Consider the following 19,110-nt stretch of genomic DNA (forward strand, 5'->3'; position numbering starts at 1 on the left):
GTGAGCAAGCACCCTCTCCCTATTCATCTCCTTCTCCAGGTTGAGTACTCTCAGGTCCCCCTCTGACCTCATTGGAGATCCTCACTGCCCTGACTCCATTGACCATCCAGCTGGGAACCAAGCTCTCTCCTCTCTCTGGTGCTTCAACGCTCACTTCAGCAGACTCTCAGATCTCGGAGCAGGGCGAGTGCACAGGGACTAAGCTTCCTTTGCGGGGACCCTGTGCTTCTGTGCGCTCTGCCTTGGGGCACGTTAGCTGCCTGGTGGTGCTGCTGCTGCTGCTGCGTTGGCCCCACTAACTCCCTGACCATCTGTTCCAGAGAGATGCTCACAGGTTGATGGTCTGTGGAATGCCTTGAGCCTTCTGTCTCAGAAAACCTACTGGGGTAAACCTCAAGAACACCAGTGTATTATGCACCTGGAGAGAAGCCATTCTTTCTTCATGCCTTTAATCTGAGCAATTGATAAATCGCGACTCCTCCTTGTCTCTTGTCAGCTCTCTCTGCTCCAGGGAGCAAAGGGAGGCACAGAATGTGTACTTGACTAAAACCTAGAAAAAGCCCAAAAGCCTATTTAACTTAATTAGTTCTACCCCTTTCCCCAGTTCTGCAAACAAGCCTCTGAATGGCTGAGTCACAGGCCCCACCCCTCAGCCTTTCCCGGATGGAGTGTAGGCTCAGGTGCTCAAGATGGGAAGCTCCCACTTAAGATCTAGGGGTCGGAAAAGGGAGGTGACGGGGATCAGAGGCCTAACAGCAACACGAGCACAGAAGGAGGGCTCAGCGGACCTGCCTTCTTCTTCCAACTCTGCCAGGAGCTGGCTGAGCGACCCCAGGGGTCAGTTACCCTCTGAGACCTTTGGGGCATGAAACTGATGCTCTCTGATGACTCCTTCCCCTCCAAATGGATGGTCCTCAGGGCTGGAATGAAGGTGTGTTAATCAGGCAACTGGGGTTTGCCCCTAAGCCTGGGCAGGTGTTCGCCTTTTCACCGGGATGGACACGTCTGCCACATTTTGGATTTTGGTAGACCAAGGCACAGCCCGTCCTTAGGGACTCCTCTCTGGGCTCTATAGTTATGCCCTCTTCACCCACCAGGATGTCATGTCACAGACATGTGTAAGAGGAGGACCCAAGACTTCGCTATCTCTGGGGACAGGAGCCCTTGTTAGCAGGCTGGTTACTCGGAAAAGGCCACTGAGCTTACCTGTGCTCTTCACTTCCACCCTGTCTGGGGAGGCCAGGTCACCTGGTCAAGGACTAAGGTAAGCTCTTGTGGCAGTGAACAGGGGTAGGACGATGGGAGACTATTCTTCTCAAGGAGGTGGGCCAGGTGTCCAGACAGAGAGCACTTGGAAAGTTGATCTTGCCCCAGGGAACAGAGAAAATAGGCTCACGGGACGGACTCGTACCAGAACATCACACGTGAAGCTAAGTAGGTCAAAGCAAACTAGACACTGTACTCATTTCCGGTGGAGGGTATCTGTTTGCCTTGGCTTAGGCTGAATACTCCTGCTTATCCAGCCCTCCGCCCCACTTCTCCAGCATGCCTACCATTTGCTAGTGCTAATTACCAGGACGCTGATCTGGGGAGGACGGGGAAGAGGCAGGTGAAGAGGACCAGGCCCCTCCAAATTCTGGCAGACAGCACCTGCCCCCCTGGACCAGGTACTGATGACTCTGGAGTCCTTCTGCTCCTCTGGCCCCACTTTTTTTTCAAGTCTCCACATTGACTCTTCCCATGTTGCATTTATTTTAAGAAGTAACTATTGGACCCTTGTCAGAGCCAATTAATTGTTCATTTAATTTTTTAATTTATTCTTTATTTTTTTTTAATTTATTGGGGAGACAATTGTTAGTGAAATTACATAGATTTCTGGCTGACTCCTACTCATCCTTCAGGCCTCAGGAGTCACCTCCTCTGGGAAGTCCTCCCTGGTCTCCTGGGTTTGGTCACATGCCTGCCTCCACCCCCAGAATATCCTCTCTGTCACACTTACTGCCCTGTGCTGACTTCGCCTGCTCACATCACAGTTCCCACCAAGACTATACACCTTCATGGGAAGGGACCACATACTTCTTCTTCCTTATCCCAGCACCTGGCACGGGACTAGTTGGGGGTGGGGGAGGAGCAAGTACTGGTACGTAGTCTCGTGCTGAGGAGACTGTGATGAATAAACGAGTTGGCGTTGGCTCTTCTCTCCTAAAAGGAGGGTACCTCCAACCTCAGCACAGAGGCAGGTCTGGCCTACCTCTGGGAGAAGAGGTCCCGGTAGGGGCTGCCATGCTGCAGGGCGATCCCATAGCCCTTGCTGCTGACGCTGTTGCTGATGACAGTCACCGAGCAGTCGTCGTCCGTCAGGGCTGCATACTCCACTACGGCCACATCCCACAGAAAGGCGTAGTTCCCCTTCTTTGCCTGAAAGACCAAAATCACCATGAAGTCAGGCAGGTCTGGCCTGCTGTATTAGCTTCAAGCAGTGAGGTATCTCCATGGTGGGATTTGAGGGACCCTCCTAAATGGGCCTTCTGCCCACCAGCCAGCACAGCACACTCTTCTGATTTTCTGGTGTACAAATTCCACCGCTGTGCTTAGACAGAAAAGGACGTGACGCTGCCCCTTGTAGGCTCCAGTGCAGCACGTCTCACAGTGGCATGGATCTATTTCTCTTACTAGCAGGCTCACCTTGGAGCCTGCAGAAAGGCTGACCCCAAGGAATTGAGATTTTTCCAACCAGATACTTAGGGGGATCATAATAGTATTCATTTAACATTCCTACTTGGAATTTGACTGAGCCCTGGGTAGGCTGAACGTGGGCGATGACCCTAAATTCAGTGGCCCTGAGTGGCCACGACTTAATGTCTAAATCATGAATGTGCGAGGCCTGGGGAAGAACCCGTTAAGGAGAGGGTCCTGATGATCACGGGGCCAGGCTAAGTTTCTGCCACTCGCTTTGCACTGCACACACAAGACTGAGCACATCCATACACACACGCACATCCACATACCAGTACACACGTGCACACACATGTATGTGCACACGCACAGGGTCAGGTTTCCGGTGTCACCATCTATGTCAATGCAATGCTTCATTGTTCCACCAGGAATGTGCCTGCAGCCACAGCTAAAATCCTACTCCACGCCACCCATTCATAGCAGACACTCAATTCTATCCTGAACCAGAACTCTGACTTTGCCTGTTGTTTGGGCTTTGTTTTCTGGAAGGAGATGCAAACTAAACATTGTCACTTGGCCAGCTTAAAATTGAGCATAATGCTCTTCATGCAGCAAAGTTTCTGGTTTTGTTTCTATAGTGAGCATACGCTTCTTTGACTTTCTCCCCCTCCTCTGACCACAGCTCCACGAGATGTTAGAAAGCCCAGCTCCGTCTGGGCTTGGTGGCCGGGCTGAAACGTTACAGACAACAGATGGCCAAGCTGGCAAGCTACAGGCTTTGTGGTGTTGTCGAAGGTGTGTTCCGTCTCCTTCCTTTATTCAGTTGCATCTTCATATCCACTGAGACTTCCCAGAGTGCCATGGCTTTTTAGGTGAAGCTAGTCAGATTTGAGTTCTCTTGGGACCCTAAGAGCCCACGAGTCAACGTGCCTCATCAGAACTTTTCGATCAGAAGAATTTGTGGGCAGAATATGGCACTCCCTGGCAGAAACAGCCTGCTCCTAGCCATTCATAGTTTTGCACAACGACCTTGTAAGAAATGACACACTTGTACCACCCATTGACTTTCACCTCAGGAAGCAATTCAAGTATTACATCAAATCCTCACTCCCTGAAATTGGCCAGGCCCATTTTAGAAGTCCCTAAAGGACTTTGACCCAGGTTACAAAATTACTCGTACACTCATTTCTCTCCCGCCACACAGAAAGATAACAGTCTTTGAAATTTTTGTCCTGCTGACAAACAAGTTTTCTCATGAAAAGTTATAAATTTTCAAACTCTTAAGTTAGCGAGTTTCTCAGCAAAATGTTGACTTATGACCTAATATTTGGTGTTAGTCTGACTTTGGAGCATTTTATATATGTGCTCACAATTCAACATGACAATCAGACATTGTTATTTGTACGATTTCAAAAGGGCATGTCATGTTGAAAGAAGAATTAAGATCAGGTTCATGTCTACCTTTCAAGTGATATTCCAAAAAGGAAAAAAAAAAAAAAAAATGAAGCTGGACCAGATGGAATAGAAATGGACTCTGACAAAAGTCTAGCCATCCGAATGGGGCACATAGATTTCTTCAAGACACAAGCATCTGTGACTCCAGTTTGTGCTAAGTGACAGGTGAGCACAGTCGCATGAAGGAAGCTGCATTTATAGTCCTGCTGGCCTAAGCTCAAAAGACAGATAACGTGGAAGAAATGCTGGCAAATCCCTGCTAATCAGGAAGGCAGCAAAGGAGAGAGGGGAAAGCAGTTCTCCTTCTTGAGATGCCGAATGACCCCAGCTCCTCAATTCCCCATTTGTAATCAGGCACTACATTTATTATTATATTTCTTATGTCTGTTTCAAGAAGCACGTGCTGATCCCCAATCTCCCTGACAATGCCAGAACAGGGAGGACCTGGAGAGGCCTACGTACCATGTCTTGTATGTGGGCCAAATCAGAAGCTCCAACTGCACGGGGCTCTAGTCTCATGCCACACTCTCCATCACCGACATCCCTTCCTCACTTCCTCAGCATCCCAGAGCTTCCTCCTCTCTTAGTTCCACACTGAGGAAAATGCAGTACCAAGACCTCCCCTGGACTTCCCAACTTCATCCGTTTCCACAAAAACTTTCGGGACCTTGCAGAGATCTCCCCAGACCTTCCTGGCATGCCACAGACACTGTGTGAGACAGAGGGCTTCTTTGGTCTGACTGTGTCCTCAGGAACAGGTCAGATGCTAGCTGTAAGAAGCCCAACCATCATGGCTACAGCCCCTTTACATAGACCCTCTTTTTGCCCCAATGCAGAATGAGCTCCAGCCCCCGCAAAAAGTTCTAAGATGTGCCTCTTCCTTGTAGGATCAGAAACAGTTTTACATGTGGCCCCTGATAATTACTTATCCACCTTTTTATTCCGTGCTGCCTATTATTCAAAAGCTCTGGCTTCTTCATATGTAGGGGATGTCAGATATATCAAACATCTGCCTCCAGGAGAGCCAAGAATTTCCTCTTTCTCTCCCCTTGTATCACAAGCTCATCCTCTTCATTTCTTGAGTCTGAGAATTTCCACCATTTCGCTCACAGGTCCAGCTTCCTCCTCTGTGGGCTCAGCCTCTTACCTAATCTCTACGTCCACTGGGAAGACTTTTCTACCACTCTCCCTCCACTTTCCGTCCCCTCAACTCCATGTCAGAGACCTCTCCCACTTTGAGACATTTTCATTTCTTATTTATATTAACTACTCATTTCTGTTGAGGATGTTTTTTCCACTTTCTTAGATGATTTGCCAGTGATTTCCATAGCTCTGGAGGAATCTTGGGCTGCAGTCCCAGGACCCAAGCTAACCCTAAAGGGCTCTCTAGGTTTCTATGCAGAAACACAAATATAAATATCTATAACGTAAGTAGTGGTAAACACTAGGAGGGGTACACTATCATTACTGTTCTGTATACACATGAAATGCAACATGCAATAAGATGAACAGGATTGGTACATAACTGAATGGGATTAGGGAGGTTAGGACAAACTGATTAGAATGTTTTCTTTATTCTTGTTACACAGTCTATGCTATCATACAGTACAGAGGCACCAAATCCCATCTCCATCCTCCTGTGTGCCCTTGGTGCCTGGAGGTGCCCTTGCCCATCCACAGAACACGAAGCCTGGCAGAGCTCTCCCTTTTCACAGGGCACTGGCTCCCAGACACTACCCAAACACTTGGGAAAGTGTCCTTTATATCCTTGGCCTGCATCTGAACATTTTGCTTCATTTCACTCTCCCCTTTTGCTTATAAAAAAAGAAAATGAGAAAACAAAAGGCACTTGGTTCACACATAAAAAGAATAGATACGAGGACTTTAGAGAAAGGAGGAAAGAACAGCTTTGACATTAGAGAAAGTCAAGGGCATCGGGGCATCCATTCGCGGGATGCCAGGACAACAGCAGGTAGACAGACCACCCCTGGCTTGTCTCCCAGCAAGCATCTTAGGAGACAGGATCCAAGCCCTTCCCTGAAGCCCTCTCCGTCCCCAGTCCACTCGCACACCAGAACGCTACAGATGGAAAGGGACAGAGATCATGAGGGTGTCTGTCCCCAGTGCTTAGAGCATCCTCCTTCACATTTGGGGTACCATAGTCAGCCTATATCACTAGAGAAAGGTTAGGCACCATCAACAAAGCCACGAGTGAGCTGGGATGATGGATGACTTGCTCTCTGCTGCTCCACACTGGTAATAAAATGAGACTGCATACCTTTTCATTGCACCACTGGTCCCACCCGGCCCAAAACTCACTTGGAGCACAAACTTTCAGAGACAATAGCCTTCAAGACAAGAACTTCATTAAGCTCTTCTACTCCATCCTAACTGCTTTTGGAAAGGGGCAAGCCACCACATTGTTACTGAAACGAGAATGCTGGGGCTGCCCAACATCAAACACAAATGTTTACCGGAAAGGAAGCGCTGAAGGAAATCAGGCGTCTGCAGTGCCAGGTACAGGGAAGGTGCTGGGGCCTTCAGAAACCTGATTCTCTTTCCATCCATGGCATAACTCTGAAGGGCAGAACATTAATCCCATTTTACAGATGAAGTAACTGAGGCTCAGGAAAATAAAGTAACTTGTCCCAAACAAATGCAGACAGTGAGTAGCAGAACCAGAGGGACCTGACGTTCATCTGCTTCCAAAGAAGCCTGTGCTCTCCCTCTGCCCTGCCTGGACTCATGAAGGGAGAGCTGGGGAAATGGCTCCCCATGTCCCCACCCTCTGAGCACTTTCCAGGAGAATGCTGCTGGTGACAGAACACACTGAAATGGCAATGACTGTCTGTCTCCAGCTTTACAAACAGGTGGTTCATGGAACTGTTGAAACAGTCCTGGCAGAGGGAGGACACGGGGGCCTGCACCATCTCTGGATGGAGTCATTAGGATATTGGGGACTGCTTTGGGACATTATCCATCCTCACGTGCTTTCGCCATCCAGTGGCACACACATTGCCTCTCCTTAGCCAGCCTCCACCCAACAAAGCAGGCTCAGCTCTCTTGAGCATCCCATGTCTTAGCTCCTCCTTAGCTCCTCATAAAATGGCAACTCATTGCCACACACCACCTGCACCCTGGCTCAGTGATACCTGGATTACACACGGTGCCAAATCACCAGATGCAACAGTACAAACCCAGGCCATCTGTGGAGAAACACAATTTTACATTCTGCTGGTAGGAGTGTGGGCTAGCATGATATTTCGGGAATGGCAATTCGGTGGGAGAATCAAATGCTTTTCAATGTGCATACATGGCGATTCTACCCCTCGGGATTTATCCTAGGAAATAACTGAGTTCCTGAAAAGATGTTGGTACAAAGGTTTTCAGGGCCACACTGTTTAAACTAGCAAGAATTGGAAACAATATGACTGTTCAATAACTGAGAACTAGGAAATGACAGTATTCGGTGATGGAATATTACGTTACCGTTATGACGGTGTTTTAAAAGAGCATTCATTATTCAGGGGAACAACTGTCTATGGTAAACCAGAGCCAACATGGGTTCTGGACTCCCACTGTTTGGATCCGAATCCCAGCGCCACTGCTTGCTGGTTGTGTGAGTGCAGGCACGTCGCTTAATAGCTCCAGGCCTCAGTTTCACTGGATGTGAAATGGTTCATCCCTCACAGAGTTCCAATGAGGATTACGTTTCTCTTTACACGTGGCATGCTTGGGGACTTGACTGGCATATGGTTAAGTACTAAAGATTAGGTCGGTGCAAAAGTAATAGCTGTTTTTGCAATTATTTTTAACCTTTAAAACCGCAATTACTTTTGCACCAACCTAATAAATGACAACCAGCATTAATTATACTGTTTAGTGAAAAAGACCTTGTTATAATAGAATATTTACATTGTGATAGCCTTTTAAAATTATATATAAAAACTTTCTGTTTATGGAGAATCAAATCCAAGCACCAAGTACAAACAAGGGTGCTCTTTGGGTGATGTCATCGTGGATGACTTCCTTCAATGCTTTGTGCTGCCCGTGTTTCCTGCGGCTCAGCAAGTGTTTCTTGTGTGATTGCAGCTGTCCAAGAGGGTACTGTTAATGATTCAACCTCCTTCCTTGAGCATAGTGTAGTGAAAAGAGCAGGACAAACCCCCTGCCACACCCCAGCTCTTTGGGGAACTTTGTCTCAAGGGCTAATAATGGCTTCCGAGAGGATTATTCTGAGTGTGCAATACCAGGACACAACGTACCGGGCCCGGTATATGCTGAGGGCTCGACACAAGCTCCGTCTCCTCCTCCTTCCTACAGTCCCCAGCTTGATTCGAATCCATCTGTCAGCTGTTACTGAAACATCTTTTCTCCCACCCACTCCTCTCCTGCCAGTCATTCTTCCACTTTGAGCAAGTTAGTGACATGTTCTGTTAGTGTGTGTGTGTACACATGTGTGTGTGCACATGTATGTGTGTGTATAAGCACCACAGCCCCCAAGGAAGCAGCAGAGAACTGAAGTCAGTTACAAAGCACATGGAGAACCACAAAGGGTTCAGGAAAATCAGACCTTCAGCTAGCGATGAGAAGCCTACCTCTCCCTGGTCTCTCAGAACAGTGGGAAAAGGTTGTCCAAAGTGATGTAAAAATGCAGGGCAGACCATCAGCAGGTGTTCACGCCCTCCAGGAGGCTGTAAGGAAACCTTTCACCCAATGAGTGAAAGACAACGAATGACCCTCTACCTGGATCAGCCCCTGGACCAGCAAAAGCAGGCAAACCAGGGCAGGCTCAGTGGGAGGGGCACATGGCAGCTGAGCTCGCCCACAATTAGTGTAATGGCTGCTTTCCTGAAGTGTCCACAGGGTACAAAGTCAATTAGGATCCTGGCTTTAAACCAGAGTGAACAGAATGGAGCTGGACAATGAGATAACACAACCAAAGGGGTGGCAAGGCCATCTGGTGTGTGTGTGTGTGGTGGGGGGGAGGCGGGCTGCCGTGTGTGTGTGTGTGTGTGTGTGTGTGTGTGTGCACGCGTATGTGCACATGGCCATGAACACTGGCATGACAGCAACCCTGCAGGTTTGTCACGATGGTCCTAGTGAGGCTGCCCATTACCTGGGCAAAAACACCTAGAGGATGGAGACGTCCCAAGGCTACAGCACAGACAATGGCTACAGACAGCCAGGCAGTAAGCCTGCAAGATGATTCCTGCAAAAGATCACCTGTCCCATCCTGGTATTGCTGTGTCCTGGACTGACCCAATCACTAGGGAGGAGCACAGCGAGGGCTAGGGAAAGTGGCACGTAATTACTCTGGCCACCAATGCCCTTGTTCTTATAGGATCCTCCCTTTGATTCCTTAGCTTGCTTTATAGAATCTTCAACTCTACTTCATAAAAAGCATGGCGTGGTATGTGAGTGAGAGCAACGGTCAGGAGACGGGCCGACCGGGCCCTTCCCTCGCGCCTTGGTCAGCCACCTGAGACCTCTGATCACGAGTGACCCCTGTGGGAAGACAGGACTAGCAAGCCTCGCAGGCTCATCACAGAAAGAGACAGCGTGGCAAGAGTCTGAGGCGCGGAAGGAACCCAGACAGTAAGACGCTACTGTCACGATCATGCTAATCACCACTAGCGTCGTCTCAGCGCTGAGAGGCTGCACCCCCATTGAAACGCAGTTGTCTTGGGGGAATCACACTTGAAATTGTCCTTAGCCGTCAGCCGGGTAAACTAGAGGGACTGTTAGGCTGGGTCACAGTCTGGGCCCGGTGCCTGACTCACTACCGATTTATATAAATGGAAGAGAGTCCAGAGAGGCCTTAAGGTCTTCTCCAGCTTTAACATTCTCAACGTCCATCATATAGACCAGAGGTTCTCAAAGCTTTTTCCCTGAACTACTGGAAAACGTATAAGAAATGGAGGACTTATAAGAAATGCAAACTCTCAGGCTCCATACCAGACCGCCTGAATGGGACTCTGGGAGTGTGGCCCAACGATCTATGTTTCCACAGTCTCTCTAGGAGATCCTGATGGTGCTAAAGTTGAGATCCTATGATATAGACCTCTGTGTCAATTAGTTTCCGATCTTCCCTTGTAAGCATGTTTAGAAAGGGAGAGAATATTACGGCTCTAGGGTCTTGGATTAGGGCACTAAATATTAATCAATAGAAGAAGAGAAATGATAGAGTTGAGAGACCAAGACTATTGCAAGCAAATATTAGAGGAAAGTCACGTTTCATCTTCCTATGAAGCGCTCTACTTGGTGCTTTCCCATCCAGTCTCTTCTTAGGAAGTTGAGGACAAACTTCCACAGTACAAACTATGTCCAGTTTCCAAGGGAATCAAGGCTCAAACAGCACTGTGCCCAAGACCACAGAATCAGCTCCTGGCAGAACCTGAACATCTTCCCAGGTCTCTGACGGCAAATGGCCTTACCCTCTTCCCACATCAAAAGCTTAACATCAGGAGCTCCAAAGGGCCACACAGAATTCCCTGAGCAGTCGTCTCAGTTATGCTGTTGCTTTTTATTTTCTCTTCTGCTGACAGATTCTGGCCAAATTTTTGATAATGATGTAAGCCTCCAGCACCTGACGCTATAAGGCTTTTTGGCTACCTTCCCTTTCAGGGCCTCTGACACTCTGGCAAGAAACAGTCTTATTTAGTAAACCAAGTATTATCTTACCGGGAGAAGGTTTCTCAGATCTCCAAGTGATAAGGGGCTGATTTGGTACAGAGGAAAAAGAAAAGTCCTAACTTGGAAGAATCAACGGCTCCTTCCTTGAAGTCTGAAATTGCACACCCTCAGCAAAACTAGGGGCCATAAAGAACCTTCTCAGCAGGGCAAAGGCACGCATTGATTTTCAATGATTTGTCAAAATTTTAAATTGTCCACAGACTATGATGAACAACAATCTAATCTGAGTTATTCCCTGGGAAAGATTAAAAATGAGCTAAAAGAAAGAGTAAATTGGCCTGCCTAGATACAAAATAAATTACAAAGAGAAAAGAATACGGAATGCAAAATGTCATCCTAGGGAAGGGAAACAAACTAAGACTACATGAATCCAGGCAGCACAGAGGACAGGCATCCATGTGCTCAAACATGCCACGAACACATGAACAGGCACACGGATAGGACCATGCAGATACTCCCTGGGAACACACACACACACACACACACACACACACACACACACACACACACACAGAAGGAAGGAAGCCCTTTCACTGCCCAAGCATGATGCCAGGCATACATTTGGTGCTAAATAAATATCTGTAAAACGATGACTGAAGAAGAGTCATAACGACAATCACCATTCATTGAAGCATATGTTCTCAAACTTGAGAGGGCATGAGAATCACCTGGAGGGCATGCTGAAATACAGATTACTGATCTCCGCCTGCTCCCCGCCCCCAGCTCCTCATTCATTAGGTCTAAAGGGGGCCCATGAATTTCATTTCTAACATGTTCCCCGATAATGCTGAATTTGCTGGTCCAACCAACACACTTTGAGAACTACTGTGTTAAAGGCATTGCATGAATCCCTTCACATAACCTCTAATCTTTACAATAATTCTGGGAAGCCCAGCATTGTTTTTCCTGTTTTTCAGAGATGACTTTTGTTCAGTAGTTAGTTAACTTGCCCAAGATTTTATCTCTGGTATAAGATGAATTTAAGAACCAAATACAGTTCATGTTAACACAAATCCCAGACTCTATTCACTACATTAATTTGTCTTAACTGAGAATTTGCTTCATTGAGATGAAGTTCAAGGGAGACTCGTGAAACTGCACCCTGAGGCCAGAGTGGCTTTATCATTGTGGCCAACTCCTCTCAGTGTTTCTTTAGCCATAAAGGGCTGTCGGGAACGGGCTACTCGGATTACACCGGAAGGAGAGAGGAGTAGTAAAATTGCCTGTGATCACAATTAATATTAAAGACTATTCCATAATTTGGGAGACCATCCCTGCGGAGTTTATGTTGAAGAGTCTCATTCTGTAACCCCATTTGTGGCTAAGTGTTCCTTTATGGACTTTGCTGAAATGTCAGCCTTGAGAGAGAGAACTCACATAATCGCCTTAAAGCACAAAAGAGGTCACTTTTTGACCAGAAAGATCCTAATGGACTCCCATCCCTCACAGAACAAGCTCTGAGCTCTACTTGTCAGGATGTACAGCTTTGTAAAGTCAAAGAATCAGAACGCTTTGCCTCTAGAGGAGCCTGGCAGGAGCACTGTCCTATTAGAAGCCGGCCGCACAGCCCAGGAATGACAGCACTCACTACAAAGAGTAGTGATCAGCCCTCGGCACTTCTCGTGTAACTACCTGAGGTCTGAGATCTGGGTCCTACAGAGTAAGTTCAAGATCTCTTCTATGTGGAGATTCTTAAAACAGCAGAGATACCAAATATCACTGCTGAGGACTTTCCTCACCATTTCTGTTTCCTTTATCTGATCCTTGGGAGGCATGCTTTTCAGAGCTTTTATTGTTTTTATTACTCTTCCTGATTTGAGTTATCCACCACTCATCTCTCACTCTCTGTCTCTCTCTCTGTCTCTGTCCAGCTCTGTGTGTGTGTGTGTGTGTGTGTGTGTGTATGTGTGTGTGTGTGTGTAACATGACAAAAATTTTAAATGTAGGGTTCAAAGCCAATCTTAATATCTGTATATTGGAGAGTAAGGAGACTCTCAGAGCTACCCAGCCCAGTGCAAACCACTATTTCTACTCAAATAGGTTTTATATGATTGATGATGAGAATGATGATGTTGAAGATGGTAATAATAGTAGTAATAATAATAAACACATGATGGTAGAAAGAGTCTGATAATCTTTGGGCAAATTGTTCAACCTTTTTGAGTTTTGCATTCCTTATTTTCAAAAGGGAAATATCACAAAATACCCTGAAGGGTAAAGATAAAATACATAAGCACAATGAAACACATAATAACTTTTTTATAAATGTTATTTTCCTTCCCCCTTTTTCCCTTTTTGTTCCTGGACAAACAACATTATACTAACAAAATGGAAATAAAAATAAGCTAAACAAAAATTGCCAAGGAACTGGCTGATGCAATAAATCAAAATTGTTTTCATAAGCAATCGCGTCTTGATTTTAAAGTAATCAAATAACAAACAATTCAGTTCAAAATGCAAAAACTTAAGTCATAAAACCCAAAGGAACAAATAGAATGGAATCAGCCTACATTTGTAGTCAGCACTAAGGTGAAGCGTATCAGACCTGGGTACAAAGCAAATTATGGGGAAGAGGAAATTTGAAAAATGAAATCAGGTTTAAGGGGAGTGAACATCTTCCCACCCCTCTAACGAGGAGTTTGAAAATAATCAAAGTTAGCAGGATGGCACGGATATTGGTTTGATTCCAGAGCTTACCCTACCAAATTATAAAAATCGCAAAAGAAAGTAATTGAAGAATTCATAATGTGATTTGCTTGGTAATGTTTAAACCCAAAGCAAAGTAATTTAATAAGGGAGGTACAGTGGGGGCTTTCCTTGATCTTTGAGCTATATTATCCCAAACCAATCATCATCAAACAGAATTCAGTAGCAGGATATTATAAAGGGGCCAACTTAGTCAACTGTATGGGAACCTGCTCCAGGAGACGGACCCAGCCCCTCTGCCCAACCTGCCCTCCTCACTCCTTCTTGCTCTCCCTGCAACTGCCTGCAATTCTGCTCATTCACGTTGAAGAAAGATGTACATGGCTGCATTTCTGCAGTCTCATTTCTTACCGATTGAACATTTATTTTGTTTGATGTTTAAAAGGATAGAAAGCTTTTAGATGTCCATGTGTTTTGCCCCTGTGCCTACCTCTGCTCTAGGCCCTGGGAACAGACAGGCAAATGAATAAGAGACAGACCAGGCCAGGCCCGAGGGAGGCTCTGAGTCTAGTTAGGAAAGTGACAGAGTAGAGCCCCGAGGATGAGGTGACATGTGATGAAGCTGTGCTCTAGGATGCACAGTGTGTTAAGGGTGCCCCTGGTCCTGTTGGCAGGATGGAGGAGCTCCAGGTGGGGCTCAGGAGAAGTAAATGTTTGGGCTAAGGCTGGAGGAATACCCAGGAACCAACTTGGCCCATAAAGGAAGAAAGTGGTGCTCCACACAGCATGTAGTGTGGTGTACGAAGGAAGGTGCGGAGAGGGGAAGGAACCACTCAGGTTTCCCTCCTGTGGCTGGAACACACAGCGAGTGGCAGACGAGGAGGTGAGGCTGCACTTCGGTCATGCATTTCCTCCATTTCTGCAGAGTGTCACAGGGTAATGCTACAGGCATTAGAGGAAGACAAACACTGCGTTCCAACCCTGGGTCCGATAGTTTTGGATTCTAGGTCCAAGCCTCAAGCTTGATTTTCAGCAAGTCCCTTGCCTTCCTCGAACTTTAGTTCCCTCATTAATAAACGGATTGTGTTGATGCACAATTGAGCTAAGGCATGGGAGAAACTTATCACCACACATGATCCATTCCGGGCCTTCCTAATAATAGCCATTATGATTAAATTAAATTAATCTCCTGATTGTCCAAACATTGAACGAAAACCCTGCCTGAAGTAAGAAAGGTAACAAAAATCTTTTCTGTTTGACAACATACTGACCAAGAGCAGTCTTTGTCTTCACTTTGACCTCACACCGACTGGCACTCAGTTTCAGAAGGAAAGGATCAAGCACACTGTTACATATTAATTGAGCTTGGCACTAGTAAATAAGTTGATGAAATAAAAGACATAATATTTCAACTAGTAAATTGCTGTAGAAATACACGTTTGAGGAAGGGAGAAATATGTGCATCAATTCTGATTATTAAAAAAAGGTAGATGTCCAATTTCCTCAAATCCACCAAAATCCATGGACCACTGATGACAGCGCCTACTGTGAGTCACGGGGGGGAAAGAGTTAAAAAAAAGTGATTTCTTCTCCACTTCAGTTACCAGAATAGAAAAGCAAAATACAATAAAAATATGTATGTACCTATATAAAGAGAAAGAAAAAGGAAACATCACAATAAGGGATATGAGAAAATTAGAAAAATATCAATTTACAAAAAGATTTTTCCTATGAAAGACAAATCTATAAGGCTTTGATAAAAAAACAAGAGCAAAAAAAGAAAACACTGGTAACCTTGCCAGTGACCTGCCCAGAAAGCTCAGAAGGCTAAATGAACATTATCCCCAATACCTGCCACCGCAGTCTTATTCAGTGGTGGAAGAACTTCTCAGAACTGTTTGTTTCAATTGGCCATTTACGTTTAATAATGAAAGACTGGTTAATGATTACAATGTTTCGTAAAACCTTTGGAAGGAAAGAAGAATGTTTTGTGGACCGTTTGTTTTTTCGTGTGTGTGTGGCACTTTTTAAGTTAGTAGTTTTTTAAATCAGTGCTTTTTTTAATGGAAACAACTTGACCAAAAATCTGTCACAAAATTTTGAAACCCATTAAAACAAAGTTTAATGAGAGAAAAAGATAAAACACTGAAGCCTGAGTATTCTTTTGATTCCAAAGACAAGAATAAAATTAATTCAAAGCCTTACTTTTGGCACTACTCAGTAATATTTGTAGAGAGCTATAAATGTCTATATCCTTTTTTTGACACCAAAATTCTCCTTTAAGAATTTGACTTGAAGAAATAAATATAATAACTGAAAATCCATTGTAATAATGATGTTCATTATAATGTTATTTATATTTGTGAAAATTTGGAAATGACCCAAATGACAATTGAGAAGAAAATGTTTAAATAAATTATTTTATATCTATTTGATGAAATATTAATTAGCCACTAAAATGATTTTTATAAAGCTTTACAGCAGTGGTAGAAAAATGCAGGATAAATTATAGTTTCTACAACATCGTATTTATATAAAAATTTTGTAGAGATTAAAAAAAACAAAAACTTAGACAAAGACAAAAATTCCTAGCCCCTAATTTAAGTGGTGAAAAAACATGATTGATTGGTTCTTTTTTGCTTATTCTTAGGAATATTCGAAACTTTTCATAATGGTATTATTACGTTTAAATTATAAATGTATTAACTTAAAATTTCCTCTCAAAATCTGTTACCATTTTAAGTGTTGCCATGGATTGGGGGATATTTAACCTTAGTGGACCTGGAGTTGGGCTGGACCAGAGTTTAAGCACGTGAAGAAGGCTCAAGCATAATAAGTAGCCAAGGCACTTAGAACTTAGCCCGAGATCCCAAGGGGTTCAGTAGACAGTGACTGTAAAGCAGGAAAACAAATGCTTGCAATCTCCTCCAAGGAAACTATACATTTAGTAGAACTAATAACGGGTTTTGTTCATGTGGTGTTCAACTGTCTTTTTTGCCTCTTTGGTTTTCATTTTCTTTGTGTGTATATTTTATTTCCTGTTTGCCAGTTTTATACCATATCCTCAATGTGTATATTCAAAACAGAAAAGGTATTAGACATTTGGATTGCAAAATGTGTGTGCATGACAGGACTACCTGAGGAAGCTTTCCTCAGCCTCACTAAGCAGAATAAATCCCAGCTCTCTGTTCCAATAGCCTTTTCCACGTTAAATCACAGTCATTTGCTATCCTCCAGAACTCAGTAGGTATGCCTTAAAGAAAATGACTAAGTCTGATGCTTTATATTTTGAGCTGAATTACAATGAAAACACAAAATGTAAAAATCCATGGGATTCAACAAAAGCAACGTTTAAAGGGAAATTTATAGCTTTAAATGCATACATTATGGAAGAAAACAAGAGTATAATCAATGATCTAAAGTTTCAACATTAAGCAGGTAGAAGAGGTAAGAGCAAATTAAAACCAAAGTAAATAGAAGAAAAAAATTAACAATAAAGCTGAAATCAATAAAATATAACAGAGAAAATCAATAATGTCAAAGTTGGTGTTTTGAAAGGAAAATTATGTTCATGGAGTAGAAGACTCAGTATTATAAAGATATCACTTTTTCCCAAAATGATCTATAGATTTAATGGAATTAGCTATCAAAAGCTCAAGATTTTTAAAAGAAATTGACAGGATGATTCTAAAATTTAAGTGGAAATGCAAAGGATCTAGAATTGCCCAAATAATTTTGTAAAAAACAATGACAAACTTGGAGGACCTAAACTACCTGATTTAAGGAATATAGTTAAGGAATAATTATAAAGCTGCAGTGATCAAGACATTTTTGTATTGGCATAAGAATAGATATATAGATCAATGGAACATAATAGAGAATCTAGAAATACACACACACACACACACACACTCACACACACACACACGGTGCCAAAAAATGTATACACATTTTCAAAAAGGAAAAAACTGTATTAAAGTTGTAACATATAGTGTAATATATACTCATTATATACCGATAACAAAAGATGAATACAAGTCATGTTTGACTTCTGCAATTACAAGAGGTGCTCAAAGTGGTTGCCATCAGCATAATTTTAATACAGTTTTTTCCTTTCTTAAAATGTGTGTACATTTTTTTGGCTGTGTGTGTGTATGTGTGTGTGAGTGTGTGTATGGCTAGTTGATTTTTAATCAAGGCATATAGTCTATATGTTAAGTAAAAACAAATCATTTTAATAAATGGTGCTAGGTCAATTGGATATATGTATAGGAAAAAAAGCAATGAACTTGAACCACTTCTTTACTCCATACACAAAAACTAATTTGAGATACAACATATACATAAATGTAAAAACTTCTAGAAGAAAACTTGCAACTTTGAAGTTGGCAAAACTTTCTTAGGACACAAAAAAAAACGTTAACCATAAAAGTAAAGAAAACTTGATATATGGAGTTTCATCGAAATTAAAAATGTCTACTCCTCAAAAGACACCATTAAGAAAATGAATGGGCAAGTTACAGACTGGGAATTCTATTTGCAGTACTTATATTTGATGAAGGACCTATATCCAGGGGAAAAAAAGTATATATATATATATATATATATATATATATATATATATATATATGCATCTAAATCAACAGTGAAAAGATGAAGTGCCCAGTAAATATTAACAAAAGACTTGAACACACAGTTCTTGAAAAAATCTATGTGGATGGCCAATAAGCACATAAAAGGGTGCTGGACAGCATTAGTCACTAAAGGATGATGCAATTTAAAACAATGAGATATACTTCACATCCATAAATTGTCTCGTCAAAAGGACTGACAACACTAAATGTTGGTTAGGATGTCCAGCAACTGGAGCTTCCAGGTACATAAGTAGATATTACTAATGGGAGTGTAAAACAGAATATCCACATTGGAGGTGATGAGGCGGTTTCTTACAGAGGTAAACACACAACTGTCTTATGACCCAGTAATTCAACTCTTTTGTGTTTAGCAAAGAGAAGTGGACATATATCTCCACAAAAGACTTGCATAGAAATGGTCATACTATCTTATTCATAATAGCCATAAACTGGTGACTACTGAAATGTGTGTCAACTAGAGAATGAATAAACAAATTGAGATTTGTTTATATAATGGAATACTATTCAAAGGGAAAAAAAACAAACTAAGTTCTGATATCCACCACTCCATGGTTAAAAGACACAGACATTTTGTTGGGTGAAAGAAACTAAGCACAAATACTCATATTTTATATTATTCCATTTATATGAATTATAAGAACAGGCACATTTAATTTGTGGCCCTAGAAATCTGTAAGTTGTTGCTTCTGGGAGTAGGGAGAAGAATCTAGAAAGTGAGATGAGAAAACTTTTCAAGGTGATAGAAACGTTCTATGTCTTATTTGGGGTGGTGATTACACCATTGTATACAATTGTCTAAACCCATGACATAAACACTTAATATACGGGCATTGTGTTTTATGTCAAATATACTTCATAAAAAGACTAGGTGATATTATCTTTATACTTTTATTATCTCCTTTGCCTAACATATAGGAAAGGCAGTGTGCTAATACCTACGGAATGTCAGGCTTGTGCTACAACCCACAATGGACACTTTCTA

At 43.3% G+C, this 19,110-nt stretch overlaps 1 protein-coding gene across 2 annotated transcripts in view; it reads right to left on the minus strand.

The window, feature by feature from the left end:
* Window positions 1-19,110, minus strand: part of GRID1 (glutamate ionotropic receptor delta type subunit 1) — a 697,974-nt gene that overhangs the window by 17,271 nt on the left and 661,593 nt on the right. For both annotated transcript variants that reach the window (XM_033131343.1, XM_033131344.1), the window contains exon 14: window positions 2,252-2,418. In XM_033131343.1, the coding sequence (XP_032987234.1) occupies window positions 2,252-2,418 (167 nt within the window). The remainder of the gene's footprint in view (window positions 1-2,251; window positions 2,419-19,110) is intronic.

Source organism: Rhinolophus ferrumequinum, chromosome 16, assembly GCF_004115265.2.
Source record: "Rhinolophus ferrumequinum isolate MPI-CBG mRhiFer1 chromosome 16, mRhiFer1_v1.p, whole genome shotgun sequence".
Classification (NCBI taxonomy): domain Eukaryota; kingdom Metazoa; phylum Chordata; class Mammalia; order Chiroptera; family Rhinolophidae; genus Rhinolophus; species Rhinolophus ferrumequinum.